The 20,625-nt window shown below is 35.7% G+C and overlaps 1 protein-coding gene across 3 annotated transcripts in view; it reads left to right on the top strand.

Moving 5' to 3' along the window:
- Positions 1-2,175: 2,175 nt before the first annotated feature.
- ephb6 (eph receptor B6) overlaps positions 2,176-20,625 on the top strand; it is a 45,813-nt gene continuing 27,363 nt past the window's right edge. The window contains exons 1-2 of one of the 3 annotated variants that reach the window (XM_026284501.1): positions 2,176-2,522; positions 19,461-19,525. In XM_026284501.1, the coding sequence (XP_026140286.1) occupies positions 2,459-2,522; positions 19,461-19,525 (129 nt within the window). In that variant the 5' untranslated portion in view covers positions 2,176-2,458. Of the gene's footprint in view, positions 2,523-19,010; positions 19,526-20,625 lie in introns of those variants that run through there. The other 2 variants (XM_026284500.1, XM_026284499.1) reach the window with 2 other exon arrangements.

The following is a 20,625-nucleotide window of genomic DNA, read 5'->3' on the forward strand; positions in this document are numbered from 1 at the left end:
TTGTTTTAATATTAGATGATTTGTTTAAAATATTTGTTTGACAAAGAAGCACAATAAACAATATGTTGATGTACATGGACTCAAGTCACTTTTTTTGGAATTTGTTAAATTCAATAGCATTAATGTAAAATATAAATACTGAATCATACTGTAAAATTAAATCACGGTAAGGGCATCTTACTGTAAAATGAGATTGCGGTAAGGGCATCTTACTGTAAAATTAAATTGTGGTAAGAGCATCTTACTGTAAAATTAAATTGCGGTAAGGGCATCTTACCGTAAAACACATTTACAGGTAAGCTACTGTAAAGGGGAACTTACAGTTACTTACTGGCAATAGTGCTGCCAGTAAGCTACCGCAAAAATACGATAAAAAGTCTAACAGTGAGTATTTTTTTAATAACTGAAGTGTGAGATTTCCACTGAGCACTACGCACTTGTACATCATGTGGAATATTATTCAAATATATTTAAATAGTTGGTTAGGAGATTTCCCATATTGCTCAAAGACTTGTATGAAGTTTTGTGTATTTTTCCGACTTTAGAGCCCCCTGCAGTTAAATGAGTGAAATTCGCTATGGTAATTGAAATGGGTAGTTATACAAGTGCATTTATTGCTTTTGTAAAGCAGTCTGTCCTTATCACGTTTTTTTTTTTTTTTTTTTTTCTCATCACAAGCGCACAGTTTAATAGCCCTATTTGATGTTTTTAATAGGCTTTTGGTTTCGGGGATAGTTTGGACTGTACACTGTAAAAGTTTTGCTCTACTGTTTACATTTTCATTTGTTTACATTTATTTCTCTATTTCGCTGCACTAGTCTAATTGAGGTTTACATACATTGATGTTTTCCTTTATATATATTTATACATTTTGTTATATTTATAGCTTTTAGCATTTTATTTCCAATTTCTTGTGTTTGTACTTTTTAAATTGTTATTGTTTTTTTTTCTTTAAACACAATGTACTAAATATATGAGCGTATGTAATACCATAAGCACATGAACGCCTATTTATTTTGTGAGACTGAAAAGATTAAAACATTCGCATTGCACATGATTTGATCTGACACGTGTTTGTGACTGTTCACATCACAAGAACTTTGTACATGTTTTTTTAATGAGATAACTCTCATGTGTGGTGACAGGTCTGTTCATGACATGTTGCATCATATCATAAAAGTCGTATACCCAAATATATTGCTTTACTTGTGAGCCACAATAATATAGTTGGGATATAGTTTACTGTAATCTAATAATAGCGTTTGTCTTATGTTCCATTGTGATCTACTTATACACTTGAATTAAACTTTTTTTTTTTTTTTTTCTCCTCTGATGATATCTTGTATATTTCCGGTATGACAAGATTATTTTACTGTGGTACAAATTCACTAAATCCATTTCACTACTTCACCTGATCATCCAGTCTGGTAAATTAATTTAGCTCCCTGTCCTTGAAGGAGATTCGCCCCGAGATTCGGCTTGACCAACATTAGGACTACACAATTTGGTAAAATATAGCCTAGGTAAAACAAGTAAATTTTAGTAAAGGAGGAGATGTGTCAGTGAAAGAATTGTCAAAGAAGTAGAAATAGAAATAGTAGAAATAGACGTAGATGTTGTTTGATGATTGACAGGTCACAGTGATAAGGCTCCTCACAAACAAATCTATAAAAATTCTGAAAGAAACACAACAGGATATCAAGTCTCTCTACTGCTGTTTTCAAGTCTTTCCACCAGGAGGCGCTGTTTTCAAAGAGATAACTCCACAAAACTGTAGTCTTCAGGAGTGCAACAGCCTCTAAATGAATGTCTATATGGAATAACCTTTCAGTTTTTCTCCGTGGGTGTGGAAAATGAAAGATGACTAAGCCCAGAAGGAAATATTCAAAATATGTTTTTTTTTGTTGTTTTTTTTTTTTTAGGAAAAAAGAAGCAAATGAAAGAAGAGAGGAAAAGAAAACACACAGGCAGTTTTCCAAGCTTCTTTGACTGAGTGATGCATATCTCCAATCTGGCTCTCTGTGCCCTATCAGCATGCCAAACCAGAGCCTTCACCAAATGTGACTGTTAGAGCGTCTGTCTCCTGCGTGTCTAGACACTTTTTCTGCGAACAAGCTGAACTCGTTTTAGGCTTTCCATCACGGTGAGTAGCTAAAGTCAGTTCACAGGTCCCTTCATCTCTGTCCCTCTCTCTCTCTCTCTCTCTCTCTCTCTCTCTCTCTCTCTCTCTCTCCTCATTCTTTGCTCAGTGACTTCTCAGTCATAATCATCATCATACATAAATACTCCTCCCTGCTCCCCCACCCCCTCTCTTTCTCTCCTCTCTTTAATCTGAGATAAAAACGAGCAGACAGACTCCTCCTCCCTTCTCTCTGCCTCTCGCTCTCTCTTTCTCTCTCTCCTCCTGTGTCCCTCTCCCGTGTTCTTCCTCTCTGGACTTCTCCTGTGTGTTGCTCTGATGGAAATGTGGAGGATCTTTCTGTCTGTCTCTCTGGTGGTCCAGCACAGTTCAGCTGAAGAAGGTATGAAACTTCCTTTGCCCCCCCGGTGCTCTCAGCTGTCCCGTTCTGAGGGGTTATCGGGGTCTCTTGCTGTCTTGTCCGGTTTAAAGTGCATGTCAACATGTGTAGGAGTCTCTGAATGAGTTTGTAGGTCTGTTTGCGGTTATAAGAGTTCACTTTCATTTACATCTGCATGTGTTTGTGTCAGTCTGAGGCTGATGATCTGAGCAGGTCTTGTACTGTATAATGAGTTGATACTGTGGATTGAAGAGCTCTCTGTGGACCCTGCCAAGCTGTGTTTATACTTAACAAAAGGGTGCAGAATAGAGCCAGCGGAGGGGTGAATAATTTGTTGTGTAACCTTTGTCTCTCTCTGACCCATGCAGCCCCCCCCCCCCCCCCACCTCCAAACTCTCTGGCCCCTTTTTTTCTGATATTATAACTGTTATAATGGCCTTCCCACAGACCATTCAGCCCTCTGACAATACAGACACCCCACTCACTTCACTGTACATCTCTGTGTCCTTTCATCTGCACTTTTTCTTTTTCTTGGTCTCATTTCTCTTTTGGCTAAATGGTGTTTTTAATCAGTGCATTGCAGACATGAGCAGTTTAAATAGATGGATTGATGAAGTTGGCATCTCATAGTGAGCTCTTCTGAAAAAGCTCTCAGTGACTCATTTGTGTGTGTGTGTGTGTGTGTGTGTGTGTGTGTGTGAGGTATCTGAATGCCAGAGACTGTTAAAAACATGTTGTCTCAAAGACGCTGGTATGTGCTACGTTTTTTTTTTTTTTTTTTTTTAACTTATCTGAATCAGTTATCGTGCTTCGTATTTTTCACACAAAAGCACGTGTTTATGCTCATGAATGGTAAAGTGTATTTAACCATTTGCAATGTAAAAAAGTGGATCTAATCTGATCTAAAAATAAGGGCCACTGCTAATTTTTACAATGACCGTTTTTATGGATGAGTCCCTTTATTTCAAGGCTACTTCAATCAGTAGGTATTTAACAAAAATGACACTTTTAGAGTGTGTGTCATTTTTTTGTGTCAGTGTTTCTATTATTATTATTTTTATGTATCTTCTTTGGGGGTGGGGGGGGGGGTAATCAATGTCTTGCATAGCTTAGAGAGCACAACACAATACAGTTTCACTGCTATACCATGGGTGTATGTGATAAACAAAATGTTTAATTTCCCCCCCCAAAAAAAAAAAAATGTGTTGACTATAAACAGAACAGCTGGTTCTTTTAAGACATAGAAATTGATATAAAAAAACAAGGACCAATCCAAGTGTTTTGTGCCCATATTGTGACACATCTGTCCCATAACACAGACTCACATCTCTAATGATTCTAGGTCGCTCCCTCAAGGCCATAACTCTAAACTAATACAGCAAACCACTTTACCTGCTCTCATACAGCTAAAAACCATACCTTTCATCAAATTTAACTAGTCCACAGCCTTTCCCTCAGGCCTATAACTCTAAACTAATGCAGTTGTACCTGCCCTCCTGGAGCAAATGGCTGTACCCTGCCTTCATTACATTTAATTAGATCAGCACCCATTCTCATAGATGCTGCCTGTCTTTTCGCATAGCGTCCCGTACCTTCAAGATCTCTGGAAGGCGTTTGTAGGACTGCTAGCGAAAGTGCCTTCTTTAACCACATCAGACACTCTAACCATATTTAGAGTATATTATGTTGCTGGTCATGTGATCTCAGATGGTGGCCAACATAAGGTGACCTGCTCCATGTGAAATAAAAACAGCTTTTATAAGGCTATTGATACGACTAAAGTCTTCATCTCATGTAAGTGTACGTGATTTTAAATATATTTTCCCAAAACAAATGGGAATAAAAAAATAAATAAAAAAACCTTTATCCAGCAAAAATGCATGAAACTGATGCAAAAGTTACTTATTTTAAACAACTTTTTTTTAAATTCTTTATTCATTAAAAAATCCTAAAAACAGTATCACAGTTATCGCAAAAATATTAAGCAGTACAGATGTTTTCAACTTTGATTATAATGATTAGAAAATTTATTGAGCAGCAAATCAGCAGATTGAATCATTTGAGGCTGGTGTAATGACTGCTTAAAATCATCACAGGAATAAATGACATTTTAATATATTTTTAGAAAATAATTTATTTTAAGTTGTAATAATATTTCATAGTATTGCTGGGTTTACAGTATTTTTGGCCAAATAAATGCATGCTTTGTAAGCAGAAAAGAAACATAAAAAAATCCTACCAATCCTAAACTCTTGAGCGGTAAATTGTGTTTTCAAGTAAAGTATTCTCAAAACCAGGCATTTAAGCATATTTTAAGATTTATGCTTACATATCTGTTTTAACAAGCAGAAAATGTACTATATTTGATTTAAGTAAAAAAAAAAACATACGATTTTTTTTGGTAACACATTGCTTAACGACTTTATGTATAATGTATTATGAATGTTATTAAAGGGTACAATGCTTTATAATTATCCATAATGTGCGTTGTGATGCATTATATCATGTCCTAAATAATTATAACCAAATGTAAAATGCATAGTGTAACAATGAATCGATGAGTGTTATAATGTATTAACTGTGGTTACAATTATTCATGTGATTGTACAATGCATTATAATGTGCATTACAATGAATAATTAATGCAATTAAAACTACTTTTATAATGCATTATACATTATACAAGGCTTTAAGTTTAATATCTTTTAGTATATGCTTCTATAAGTATATGATCTCTGTCTCTATGTTAAGAATACTTCTCAATTAATTATATATATTTAGTTGAAAACTGAGATTTAAAAATTTCCAGTGGCGTGCATTGGCTCACATACCCATGGCAATATATGATGCTGGTTTCCAAATAAAGCAGTCAAAACTTCTCAAAACAACCTAGCTCAGAGACAGAGAGCTTGTCCCTGCTGCAATCTTGTCAGACAGAAGACAACACCAGAAGGTCAGTCCCTGAGGTCGGATTATAAAATGACTGTGCTCTCCTTCAGTGGTAATTAGCCTCCACTTGACTCTTCAGGGGTGTAGTGTTGAAAAGGAGTGTGTATGAGCAGACAGTGCTGAGTGCAGAATGCACACAGCAGGGTGTTCCTCGCTGAGAGAAACAGAATGGTTTAAAAGCCTCACATTCTGGTAAAAGCAGCTTTTACACCCACGCCCATGTAAAAGAGGGAGCTGTGAAGGAGGTGAGGAGGATGGAGAGGTGCAATGAGAGAGGAGAAGAGCACAGTTTCAAGTCATGGCTCACACAGGGCCACGAAAAGGTCCCTCAGGCGGCACAGCTTGGACTGTTTCGCTGAAAGTCCACTTCTTCTCAGGTTGTATAAACAGTATGTGTGTCTCCTCGTGAGGTCTCCCACTGTCTGTATATTGAGTCCTGCAGCTCAGCTCTCAGATCTGTGCCCATCCGAGCTCAAACTGTTGCCCCAGGCCAAACTGCATCACCCTGCGCTGCTCCATCTTCAGCTGCTCCCCTCCCACCAACACTACCAAGCCTTCCGCTAGCTATAGCTATAGTTGCTTGTGTTACACTGCAAAACACCTTTTCCTAATGTCAGAAGTAATTTACCTAATAATTAGTTTCTAAAGATGTTTTTTTTCAGTGAACTCTCATATGGAAGAATGTAATATAAAGTTATAAAGTCTAAATTTGTTTGTGGGATAATCTAAGTAGCAGAATTTCAGTTGTCCTGAGTACCTTCCAATCATGTTCCTCTCTCTAATCCCGAATCACTTCCTGTTTCTGTTTTACTATGCTTGTCTATAAAGCCAATAGTGATAATAATAATAATAATAATAATAATAATAATAATAGTTGCTACTTCAACAAGATTTTTCGACCTGATCTAATTCTAAAACCAGTTAATTTCTAATGTTTGCATATAATGCACATTATCTTAGTACCTGGCACACAAATGTCTAATCCATGCAGCAATATCGCAGTCTAAAACATTTGCCCAATGGCTGTTCCATGAATGCACAAGGATCACGTAAGAAGCCTTTTGTACTTCAGAGAAAAGAGGGGAGAAGTCAGCCCGCTAAGAGCAAAGACGGCAGTACATCCCGAGCTGCTTATTACTGTATGTTCCACCGTTCGGCCTCCATCGCTGCAAGGGGAGATTTTTAGGGCGCTGCATGAAATTCGTGTTGTGCTCAACTCGACTAACGTGGCTAAATAAAGGCAGGATACAAAAGTGAAAAGAAAAAACACTTCACGCTTCCCTGGTGAGCTGGTGTGTGCACAGGTCAAGCCATTGATGAGATCAAGCAGAAAAATACAACGCGCCTCCAGGGCCAAATGAGAGCCGTCCAGGTCCAAAACTGCAGGCTACAGGAGGAGAAGGGTGCTGCCAGCGCTGGTGAGTCATAAGCAGTGTTTTGTGGAGAGAGACAGACCATAGAAAAGCTTCAATTCAAGCTAAACCCAAAATGAGGAGTTCTGATAACATTCACTGACGTGCGTTAGCTTAAATCTGGAATTGTGCTAATCCCTGTCTTGCTCTTGCCATCGCTCTCTGTGGTTTGTGGACTGTGTTTGTGTCCTGGGGTGACTGTCTGTATAGAGACATCTGGAGCAAATTAAAGACAAGCTGCCAAAGTTACACTCGGCATGTAAACACACACTGCAACCAAATGAAAAACTTTGGTGCATTGTCGCATTGATGCAGTCACACCCATCTGGGTTCATGGAGTGTGCTGAAGTTATGTATTTTTTGTGTTATCTAGCAAGTGTGTAGCAAAGTGTTCTTCAACTATTAGCACTTAGCAATGACTCTCAGAAAATAGATTTAATTTGTCTACATTTCTCAGCAGCAGAGCAGACATAGACACATCACAGGAGGAATATGACCATTTAGAATCCTTTATATTGCAAATTTCCAAAACTCAAGGGCCCTTTACATTTAATCAGATTAATACAGAGAGCAGACAGATTAATTAACTTTGTCCCCGAACAATCCAGTGCACTTTCCTCCTTATCAAAATGTGTTGTTCAATTTGTATAGAAATTAATGGTGTTGGAAATCTTATATGAAGCATACATGCATCACAGGAGGATTTTGTCATTGTATAATAATAGTAATATTTTATATGGCAAATTTTCCAAGCTTGAATGTACATCCAAGCTTTAATGATCAATCATATTAATGAGTAAACAAATAAATACTTAAAGCCTATAAATAAAAATGTCACCCCTAAACAACAAAATTCAAACAGAGGAAATAATAGTGGTGGAAATGACATATATGAAGCAAATATAGTATATTATACATACATGCATCGCAGAAGAATTTTATAATAATAAAAAAATATATAATAAACATTTATATGGTAAATTTCCAAAGTGTAGGACTTTACAATAATCAGATTGATGCAAAGAGAAAATAAATAGCTAAACATAGAAATATAAATATACACTACCATTCAAATGTTTGGGCTAAGAAAGATTTTTGTTTTTAATGCTCATCAAAGTTGCATTTATTTTAACAACAATGCTGGGGGAAAAAAAACCCTGTAATATAATGACATTTTATTGCAATTTAAAATAATATTAATTTATAATACTTTAAAACATAATTTATACCTATGATCAAAGCTGAATTTTCAGCATCATTACTCCAGTCTTCAGTGTCACATGATCCTTCAGAAATCATTCTAATACGCTAATTCATTATCAATATTGGACATTTTTTGGGGGGGAACCTGTGATACTAATACTAAAAAATTTTATTTTGTAATGATATACACTATACCATTCAAATGTTTGGGGTCGGTACATTATTTTCTTTTTTAAATTATATATATTTTTTTAGAATATATTTTTGTTGTTCGATTTAAAAAATTATAATAATAGACTTGTATTGTTAGAAAATATTTATATTTTGTAATTTTTTTTTTTTGGTCTGTATTTTTGGTCATGCATCCTTGATGAGCAGAAAGAACATCTTTTAAAAAATGTCACAAATCTTATTGATTCTGAACTTTTGAATGGCAGTTAACTTTATACAAATACACATGATCTCCCCCCTCCACCCAATTTTGATGATGGTAATGACATTTTTAAACATTTTAGAATAAAAAGTCCACCTCCTCTGTCTTGCTTAAGGCTGATTTCATAGCCAGCTTTTTATGTCTCAAAATTCATTTTTTTTATTATTAATAAATCAATAAAATATGAAATATAAATAATTAATTTATACACATTTAATTTACAATCTGATTGGAAAAAGCACACCATAAAAAAATATTGTTCACAAGTTGAAGTGATATTTACCTAGAGATCCTTCTTTGTTTTCTTTACACTTATGGTCTGATTTTTCATCTCAAACCTGACCTTCTCTGACACTGTTGTCTTCTTGTTTGTCATGGTGGAAATTACACCACAACCTTCATGTGACCTTCAAATAACAAAACTAAGGTGAAATCTGTTTATTTAACCCTTGTGTGGTGTTCATATTTTTGTTACTCAGCCAGTGTTCGGGTCTGGTGGATCTGCTGCAGTTTTGGGTTTTTAATTCAACACAGTCAAAATTGTTATGTTAAAATACTTCAACAGATGTTGACTTCATCCTAATTACAAGCAATATAAACAGCATACATGGTCAAAATTTGCCCTTTACCTTCATCACATTTATGAAATAAAGTGCTACAACCTTGCGGAAACACAAAACTCACATTTACACTCACACTCTTACAGACTCTCTCTCTCTCTCTCTCTCACACACACACACACACACACACACACACACACACACACACACACACACACACACACACACACACAAACACACATACTGATAGCAGGCCCAGATCCTATAGGATACTCTGATATATGTTCTTCAGAGAAAATGAGCCAAGGCCAATGAGTCTGAGTTTGAAAAAACAATTAATATTATAATTTTTCTATTAATATAAAGTGAAAATGGGTCCCTCTGACCCAAACACCATACAAGGGTCAAATCAAAATCAGCCATAAAATCACCTGTAGTTGAAGAAACATGTGTATTGCTGTGTATATTTAAACAACCCATGTATTTTGCTTGCATTTGATAACACCATGTGAGTTCAAGTTTAGCCGTATGTGTGCGTATGCGTGTGAGAGGCTATCCTAGAAAAGTGTTGCAATAAAACACTCACACTTCACTTCTACAGGAGGATTAACATGGTAGAGAGTTGTCTTGAGTGAGACTGACTAATCAAGCGTGAACTGGCACAGCGCGTTAACACATCTGAGAACCAAGGAAGCCAAACACACACATACTCTCTCTCTATTAAGGACAGAAAGCATTACCCTTTCATAAGCATGCGCATATACCAGAGTGAGAGCACTCAAGTGAACAACTCAAAGAGGCACACCACTGCTAATGCAGGACACCCACACATCATATTAATGCACAGCCGAGAAAGGCAATGACAATAAAGGACAAACTACAGATTATATATGATATGCCTGCCTGCTGAACACCATGGATAGACTCAAGCTGGCTTTGTCACAGTTTTTGCAACAAAAAATATTACTTATGGTGGCTTTATTCTTTATGTCAGTTTATGTTTAAACACAAACAACATCCTTTTATCAACCCGGCTAAATTAAAACATAGGTCTATGTAATAGGAAATAAGACAAGCAACAATGTAACGGGTAATACAGGTCATATTGAACAACTTGCAATTTTGATGCAATAACTGGCAGTTACTTTGTCTACTTTTGTTCTGCAAATGAAAATAATTCCAAACTATGTCAAAGCAGAGTCAAACATTGTGCACCTCGAAGCAAAACACAGTAGTTGTGCTTCATTCCTGAACGAAACAGTGTTTTTAAACAAATCTATTGAGTGAATGATTCATTTACTCACTCATAAAGGCAGTCATTTGTTTCATTCCTAAATGAATCAGTGTGTTTAAACAAATCAGTTGAGTGAACGCTTCAAGGACTCCCTCAATAAAGAGAAGCCCTGTCCAAAATGGGGCACTCCTTGGAAGTCCACACTTTGGTGATGTCATGTAGTGCAGACCTATAGGGCCCTTTGCACGAGTCCACGAGAGCGCATTGAGAGGTAGATTTGTAACATGTTAATAAACATGTGCGTGAGTTACAGATGAATTTACAGGTTTTAAATAAAAATACTAGGTTTACATGTGATGCAGTAAAGCCCTGATATTCAGTTCTATTTATTTAATGAATCATAATGCAAACATATTATTCAACGTGCTATTATTATGGTTGAGATATCAACCACTGGTCGATGACCATAATGTTTGTATAAAAGGTAACAACTGGTAAAATGTAGGTCAGCCATGTCATCAATTGCTCTTGAGCGAAATCTCCTCCCATCCATTGTCTGATTGGCATTTCGCAAGGATGGGTAGTTAAAGTGAGCGGAGCCTGCATCTATGCGTGCTTCGCGGAAGAATGGGATGGCCTACGGACTCGGCGAGCACGCACAATTTAAGTGCACAAGACCGAAAGTCCACATGAATTGCACCGTTTGGGACAGGGCCACAGTCACTTTTTCTTGAATGGATCTTTGAATGAATCAAATGAAGATTCACACTAGAGTCACTTTGCTGCCACCTACTGGAATAACAGAGAAAGTGAAAATCCCCAATCACCAATGGCAAAAATTTCATTTTCCTAGGCAAATATACATTTTAATTAAGACATGGCATAATATCCATTCATATGAAACACATGTGAAAACTTGCCCCAATATCAAATTTGTTAAAAAAATATAAAATAAAAAATGTGACACAATTTGCCAACTTAGCTTGGAAGATAGAATTAACAAAAAATTATTTTAGGGATTTTTACTTTGAATCCAACATCCCAAACCACTGCTATTTGTTTAATTGGCCTCAAAACCAGACAAAAGCACTGTGACAACTTCTCCGTATGACAGTCTGCCAGCTCTCCTCTATAGGTCAAAAATCACTGCTTCATCTTATCTCTTTACCCTCTCACACTGTCTGTCACTCTGTTTCCGTCTCTTTCTGTGTGTCTTTTTTATCTCAGTGCTCCTGTGTCACAGTTTTTTAAACAAACATTGTCTCTCTCCCTCTCTCTCTCACATCAATAATGTAACTAAATCTATCTCTGTGTTTAGGCCTTGACAGGGCCCTTCTGTCACTTTCCTGTTTAATAATAAACACAAAAAGAGGGGGACAGAGAGACAGAGTGAAGGGGACAGCGTGTTTGTGTAACACAGGAATGAGAATGATATGCCAGTGGAGTGCATTACTCTAGCATGCACTTACTTGGTTTGGCCCACACAGCAGTTTTTCCTTCCATCAGTGTGCAAACAGCCCCATCTCTCTGCATCACAATGGACCCACTGAGTGCAGTCCGGCACTTCATACATGTCCACGCTCAGGGTTACGGCCTACCTGAGAATCTATTTAGGGTTTGGGTCATACACTTTTAATTACGGTTAGGGTAGGGTAAAGTTAGGAACTTAAAACTAGTCATTTAGGGGAAACCCTGGATAAATCCATGTTAAACTGACCTTAACACAGATTAGTAAATACAGACTAAAACAGAGCAAAGCTAATCTTGTTGAGTCCAGCATTAAAAAAAATCACCTATATGTCTTTTTCAATATATTTCATCATGTCATATTGCGAAATATCTGTTACCATAAAATAAACAATCTAAATTAACAAAGTTAATATTGAACAGTTTAAATTTGAGATGCCATACCGCCAATTACTTTATTTTGTTCTGCCAATGAAAATAGTTCCAAACCATGTCAAGACTGAGTCAATGATTGTGAATCACTTCACAACGATTGTAAAGACAGTGACTTGTTTAATTCCTGAATGAATCAGTGTACAAACAAATCAGTCGAGTGAATGATTCATTGACTCACTCGTAAAGACTTTTTTAATGAATCTTTGAATGAATCGGATGAAGACTCACTCAAGTGTCACTTGCTCATAATCCTCATATTTTTTTGCAAATTTGAGGACTGTAAATGTTCTTTGGCAAATATAATTTGGAATAAAGAAGTTGCATAATATCCATTTATATGAAACAATGTGACAACTTGCCCTAAGATATCTAAAAAAAACTAATAAAATAAATAAAAAAAACTTGCAGAAAGAACATAGTTTAAACCATTTATAATCAGTTATATAGAAACCCTTTCTGTAAAATAATAATAATAATAATAATAATAATAAAAATGTAAGGTAAATAATAATTGCACTTGTCTGAATATGATTAGAAGAAATATGGTAGTTCGTTCATCAGTTCTCCCCAAAGTGTATTAAACAGAATGTCTAAAAAGCTTTTTTTAGATGGGCAATATTTTTGACACACTTACTGAATTTGACCTAGGACATAAGCCAAGATGTCCAGGACAATCCTGTAAAGAAAAATGATGTGCCGCTCATAATACTGGGGGTAAAAAAAATCTGCTTTTTATTGTATTTATTCATCAAATGGAATGTCGATGATAACTGTTTGCTGTATAATTTTTAACATGCTACTCAAACTGTCCTGCAGTGTGCAGTCTGATGTGTGAATTCAATACAGTTATATCATACCTTTTCCTGTATCCATATGTTAATTTTAACCTAAATTCTTGATGAACTAAAGCTCATGTTTATGTGAATTTGTCAACTACCCATCTGAGGATAAATGTTGTCAGTGAAGTGACAAGATTTGCTGTCACTCTTCTTGCCCCAGAGCAGAGTCTTTGTCAGAGCTGGTGAAGGGGGAGCATTGTAGGTTTGTGGTAAAGCCTTCTCTTGGGCATATAAAAATGTTGTATTAGGCGCTGTGAATTTCTGCAACAGCCCTGACCCAGAATCATCCCTCTGTTCATTCCACACTAACAGATGAATAGGCCATCTGTAAATGACAATTTTGAGTTTTTGGAGACAATTTTAGATCCTTATTTTCCACTTTACATCTGCTAATAATATAAATAAAGGTTTAATACCTTTAGAAGCCAAAGTTATATTGGACCCTGATGTCAATATGTGACGCATTTATAACTGGTTTGATCATGTTGGACTGCCCAGAAAAAAAAATCACATTCGCTTGCATAAATAAATAACAAACCGAGATGCTTCTAAGATATTTCAAGGTAGATTGTGTATAATGATTCACAGCATGCATATTTTAATAAATAAAAAAAAAAGAAGAAAAAAAACATTCAATACGTACTTGGCTTGCAAAGGCACATATAAGAGAATGTGAATTATTATAAATCATCCTGTGTATAATGGGGTCAAAAGGATGAACTCCCTGCAGAGACTGTTAAATACTGTGTGTGTGTGTGTGTGTGTGTGTGTACACTGTTACATACAGTTTATGGGGACACAAATGTGTATAATGACATAGTAACTACCAAATAAACTTCCTGTGTCCCCATAAAACAAACGGCTTAAAAAACATACAAAAAAATGGAGAGTCCCCATAAACCACAAATGCAAGTGTGTGTGTGAGTATGTGCTTGAATGTGTGTCAAATAAAAAAAAAATACAGTATGATAATTAGAAGTGACTGTTTAGGGTCAAAGATTAATAATGTATTTATAAGTCTGTGTTCAGGACTTTGTGAGAAAGACTTGTGCATGCATTTTTATGTAAGATCTTTAGTACACATTGACATTGGACATCAAATGGTGATCCAAAACAGTCCAAACAAATATTAAAATATATTCATGTAAAGCATTTGGCCAAAAGTATCCTTGACATTATTAACATGACTGAGTAGAACATTTGACAGTCTTGTAAACACTCAAAGAGCAGAAGAAGCTTACCAAACATGCTGTACGGAACAAACACTGGGACAAATATCGTAAATATTAATACAAATAAATAAATAAACATGATTGGATACTTGGCCAGTGATGGCAGCAATAGAAGATAAGCTACTAAGATTTGTTGTTGATTTTAAAAGTAATATCTCATGCTCACTAAGGCTGCATTTATCTGGTCAAAAATGAAGTAAAACTATTTTAATATATTGTATTACATTATTCCTGTGGAGTGGCCCTTATTCCAGTAACATGATCCTTCAGAAATCATTCTAGTCTAGCTCATTCTTTGCGATTTTGACCAAGATTTTGTCGTCTGGAATACATTTTTAAAATCCTAAAAGATTCCTATAATAAATTCCTCCAACGAAATTCTGGCAGTGGTGCACAGTCCTACAGTGTGACTTATGCCAAAAATCAAACTGTATCACTGATTCAGGGTTAGCATCATCTGAGGTCCTCTGATGGTCAGCATCATCTCTTCTCAGGTGTTCTGGATCCAGACTGGAGCTTGTGTAAATCCTAGTCGTGGCAAAACATAAAAACAAATAGAGACATCATTAGCATAGCTGCTGATCTAACAAAGTAAAATTAATTAGTTTAACCCAAGCTAAAGAATAGAAATGTGCATTTGATCAGATGAAACTACACTCACAATTTAAGATACATTATTCAAATGCTTGGCGAAAGAGATGCTTTTTTAATCTAGATTTAAACAGAGAGAGTGTGTCTGAACCCCGGACATTATCAGGAAGGCTATTCCAGAGTTTGGGAGCCAAATGTGAAAAAGCTCTACCTCCTGCCTCTACAGTGTGACATGATCTTCATGTTCATCCAGTCTGACAAGCAACATTCCAAAGTTCTGTCATGAAACTTTAGATGCTGCAGTCCAATAGGTCAAACTCAATATAACATAATGGCATCATCACATGGGATCATCACATGGCGCACATGGCTCCACCTGTAAAAATCTGCTACGGGGTGATCAGGTATGCAATATATAGGGGTTATTTCATATATATGTTATATGTGCAGCAGCTGTATTTCTTACATGCTCATAGCAGCAGTTGAATGTTGCAACAGCGTATCAGATCTATTCTGCCAAGACCAAACACTTTAACACTGTCATGTACATTACCATGTCAATCCTTCCGAGAGTTGTCATGATTGAACTAATATTTATTATTATCAATGATGAAAACAGCTGTGCTGTTCAATATTTTTGTGAAAACTGATACATAAAACTTACTGGATTAAAACTTTTAAATAATATTCTCCTCCCTTTTAAAGGTTGGCCATTTTTGTTGCTATCCCAACTATAGATGAATGCATTTCATTATTTTCTTTAATTGTTGTTTTTCCCCTTGCTGTGATAAAAGAACATTACAAGAATGCCATGACAGTCATTACATTAATTGGAGACGCGTTCATACTCTTTTCCTTGTGGGTATGTGACTTAACACTATTCGACTGACCAGTTACAAACACAAACTTAATCAGTTTAAAAAAAAAAAAAAATCTTCAACAGTAATTAAATGTGTTTGAAAGGATGTAAGAAACGCGCAAAGAGCAACTGTTTATCAATCAAGAATCACTAAAACTATAAACATTCCTTATCATACATTTTATAGTATTGCTTTTAGGAAAATAGCATTTAGGACATTCTATCATTTCTAATCTCCTAAACAAAATTAAATTTATTTTAGAGAAAGATTTCAAGATAATTGACATAATTATCATGAAACTTTTTTTGACATTAATGCTCAAGACATTAATATGCCAGTTCATAGGCACAGTTTGAATAGCAATTACATTTGTTTCCAGTCTGGATTTATTCTAATTATATGCTCGACAGTCTCACTGTCCCGGTACTAATGCTTAATATTAAGGAATACATAATCCCTTAAAAGCACAACATCGCCAAACACACTGTTATAGAAGTGCCCTCTTTTCATGTTCGCTGTTTACAGAAGGAAAAGACACTAAAGCTTTCCAAAATCCCACCCCTGCACGCTCCAAGGCATCACTGTCTTCTGGAGGAAGAGAAGTGATGGATAAGAACCAAATGGAGAGAGACAGACAGGGAAATGATAGATTGGCGGAGAGATTTGCAGGGTCCCCATCTGTGAACATAATCTAAAAAAATCTGTTTATTTGCTAGCAAGAGAGAGATGGAAGGGGGGATTTAATGTAAGCCACAGAATTATATCAGTTGCGTGGTTTTAAGGGCAAATAGAGGAGGGAGGGGGAAGCTGAATTAAAAACACTCTTGTCCTCAGTATATATGCCAGCTGTGTGTGTGTTTGTGTGAGGTTTAAGCGTTCTGTGAATGTGCTTTATATGACTGCATTTGTTTTTTGTTTGCTCAGTTTAGTTTGATCAATTTAAGAGACTTTACATGAGGGCTTGGCCTATTTCACTCTGCCCCAGAGGAGCCAGAGCTCAACCTCCCCTCATCTGGAAAAATATGTGGTATTAAAAAAACATGAAACTTTTCAGAAATAATTCAGTTGTAAACAGTACGATGGATTTCAGATAATAATTCACTGGCTTCTTTTTACTTTCTCATCCTCTTTCGGTGATAAACAGTTCATTAGATGAATGTCAGGGAAAACATGATTTGATGAGGTAGGACAGCTTAGCTGCCCAATTCTGGTCATAACAACCTCTATTATGAAGAGCATTTAAGTTCTGCCTGTGGCACATTTTTCATATGGGATGTTGACAGGCGCAATCCAGTGTTGTGCACATTTTAGCAGTGCATTCCTGGTGACACTCTTGAATTTCCTTGCTGACACACAGTAGAGTAGCAAAGTCTGAGACAAAAGTGAAATGCTTCTCTTTTTCATAAAAAAAGAAGATATTTTACTGATTATATCAAATTATATTTTAAGCATCAACTTTGGTATGTTGCTGTTTTAATGGCATCAGGAATCGAGTGATTTTCGATATGATGATAATAAAACCTGATGTTCATGTTATCAACAATTTTATTTAGTTTGTACCACTTAATCACAAACAATCATAAATTGAACAAAGACATTATATTTAGTTTGAGCATTTTGTTGCATAAATAGTGACAGAAAATGCATTAATTGGACAAACTAGATTAGGAGTGTATGAACTCCTAACCGATTAAACTGAACTGGAAATAAATATGTACATTGTGAAACTTCAAAACCTGAATATCCGGAATTATTTTTTATAACTTTATAACTTTGTGAAACATACAAAAAAATAAAAAAAATAAAAACGTGTTATGATGACCCAGGATTATGGCCTTTTTGTGACGTGAAGCACTTAAATGACAAAGATCCTACCTGATTTATTTTATGTCCTAACATTTCTTAATCTCTAATCAAAAACATGAACTTTGCCTTGCCTTTACAACAACATCTCTGATTATGTGTGTCTTCCCTTCAGCAACCTGTCCCTCGCATGAGATTTTAGTATGACAATGACCCAATCAGTTCCTGATCTATAAAATCAAGTCCTGCCTCACAAAAGCCACTTCACTCAGATAACACAAAAATAGCATATAATCTCACCTATATTTTCAATTCAAAATTATTACATTTAAATTAAGAAATTGAATAGTTTGTGTCACTGTCAGTGTTGGGGAAAGTTACTTTTAAAAGTAATGCATTACAATATTTCGTTACTCCATAAAAAAAGTAACTAATTATGTTACTTAGGTATATTTTATGGAGAGTAATGTGTTATGTTACTTTTGGGTTACTTTTTTTTTAAATGGACAGGGCTTGCTTGTTTGTTTTTAAAATAAAAAAGTTTTGGCAAATATAAAAACCTTTTCACACCAAAAGTGAAATGAATACGCCTCAGGTAAATTTACGTCCGTACAGTAGAATGCACATTTCAGTTATAAAAAAAAAAGACACACAAATGTTTGTCTAGACTAATTTTTGCTTATTAGTATTGTTGAACTGGATCAGAAGCAAAGACATTGGTTTAGAATGGGATTAAATGCATAAAATATTTGTGTTGTTTAACATTTAATTATTGGAGGTATGCGTCATATTCTGAGGTGCATAATTTTTATTCATTTTGAGGAATACTGAATCTGTGTTTTTTCTTTCTTTTTCTATTTGAGTGAGATTAATTAATGCATATTAATATTTATTTTAGAACTACAGTTACAGATTTCTCTCAACATGGGGACAGGAGAGCTGTCAATCAATAAATTAATGTTAATCAATAAACTTTACGTTACTTATTTGAAAAAGTTACTCAGATATTATTTTGTAAATTAAAAAGTAATGCGTTACTTTACTAGTTACTTGAAAAAAGTAAGCTGATTATGTAACTTGCATGACTTGTAATGCATAACCCCCAACACTGGTCACTGTATATTACTGCTGCTCATGTAACATTTCTGTCTTAAAAACAGTTGTCAAATATTAATGTACATTCAACATTAAGGGGGAGGCTGAATTGAAAACACTCTCATTCTCAGTATATGTGCCAGTTGTGTGTGTGTGTTTGTGTGATGTTTATTGTGAGGTTTATTGTTATATGTGAGGTAGATTTCATTGACGATTTCAAAAGATGAAATTTAATTGTAAGCTTAGTGAACAGTTTTGGAGAATTGGATGTTTCCCCATTCAAAGAGATAGGAGCTGCCCAAGAGGCGTTTCAAAGATGGCCGCAGAGTGACATGACTTGCCTTAAAGAGACTTAGATACAAGAACTAAAGGACCCACATGACAGAGTCATATCACAGGGACAAGGATCATGACTATGACTAAATTACAAAACAAGAGACACGAACACATAAACATGAGAGACCTACAGTAGCAGTACCTCGCACTCATTTACCATTGAATAAAAAGAGCGTCAACCTGGAATTTATGTTCATTATTTGTGAGCAGTAAATTCTGCCTTCTTTGATTCAATTGGTCTCAATCATTGACATTGACAAATACTGTTAGACCGCTAAGATTTAAACCATTTGTCATCCAAACAACAAACAGAGCTCTAATATCAAATATTGTTGGGGACAATTCGTCCTTTTTTAATTACTAAAGGGGTGGGACCTGTCTTTTATTGTCTGTCGATTATGACCCGCTTTAATCTAAATAAAGAAATTATGGAAATAATTACTGTCTCCGTCTTTCTTTCTCTACTTCTCTGTCCTTTCCTGTCTTCCTCAGTAATGCTGCTGGACACTACGGAGTCCACCGCTGAACTAGGCTGGACAGCGTATCCTGACACAGGGGTAAGATTCAGACTTGATTTTAAAAACAGCACACATTCCCTGGTGCTTTTATGAATCCGACAGATTTAGAATATCCTGATGTGATTGATTGGGTGTGTGTGTGTGTGGAAAGCTTATTGATGTCTTCTTCTTTTATGTGTGGGTGTGTACTTCCTGTTTTAATCCCACCTTTCCAAAAGGATAGGAAATGGAGCATATTAAACCCTCCCTCAATTCCTTCATCCTCTTGTGTGTGTATTTTCTGTCTGCTCAACCGTGATATCTGCTGTCTCTGTGGCCCTGGGCAGCACAGAGTCTCTGACCTACTGAGAAGAACTAGTAGTCCTATACTTCCTGTCCCAGCTTCTCTTGCCAGATCTCAGTTTCTGTCTCTCTTTTTCTGTCTGTCACTTGGTCTGCATACATATCTTTGTTAATCTATCCATCTGTGCTTTTCTGAATTTCTCCCCCTCTCCTTCACTCATCTTCTCATTCTCTCAAGCTGTCCTCCCCATCTTGTTTTTTTCCCGCTCAGTCCCATTTCTTCGTTTCGTTTCCTTTTAGTTCTCCAAACGAATGTTTTAATTCCTCCAGCAGTCTTTTCATGTTAAGTTTTTGATGTATTTCTCTCCATCTCCTTTAAGTCATTCTGTCTGTTTGTATTTATGTATTGTATTTCTTCATCCTCGGTTTCTCTCCATTTCTCAGCGTGGCAGTTGTTCTCCGCCTCTTTGTGAGTCAGTGAGGGTGTGTGTCTGTGATGTCTTTTGTGTGTTTGAGAGATTTGGGGTTTGTCTGGGATTTTCAGCTTAAATCACCTGAAGAAACGGAAAAGGGCAGGGCATTTCTTTGATCCAATCTGTCATTTCACACACAAAAAAAGAATCTTTTGTTTTTTCACAGAGCTGTGGATTATTATCTCCGGGTCCCAAATGCAGACAATAGCTTTCTTAATTTTATATATATATATATATATATATATTCGTTGGTATTAAAATATTTGTTAAAGTACAATTTGTTTCAAATCTTAAGTTAATCTGGAAATAAACTAAGGATTAAAATACCACACACACAAATGATTATAAATATGTAAATATAAATAAATTACATAGAGAGAGAGA

The sequence above is a fragment of the Carassius auratus genome, chromosome 16, assembly GCF_003368295.1.
Source record: "Carassius auratus strain Wakin chromosome 16, ASM336829v1, whole genome shotgun sequence".
Classification (NCBI taxonomy): domain Eukaryota; kingdom Metazoa; phylum Chordata; class Actinopteri; order Cypriniformes; family Cyprinidae; genus Carassius; species Carassius auratus.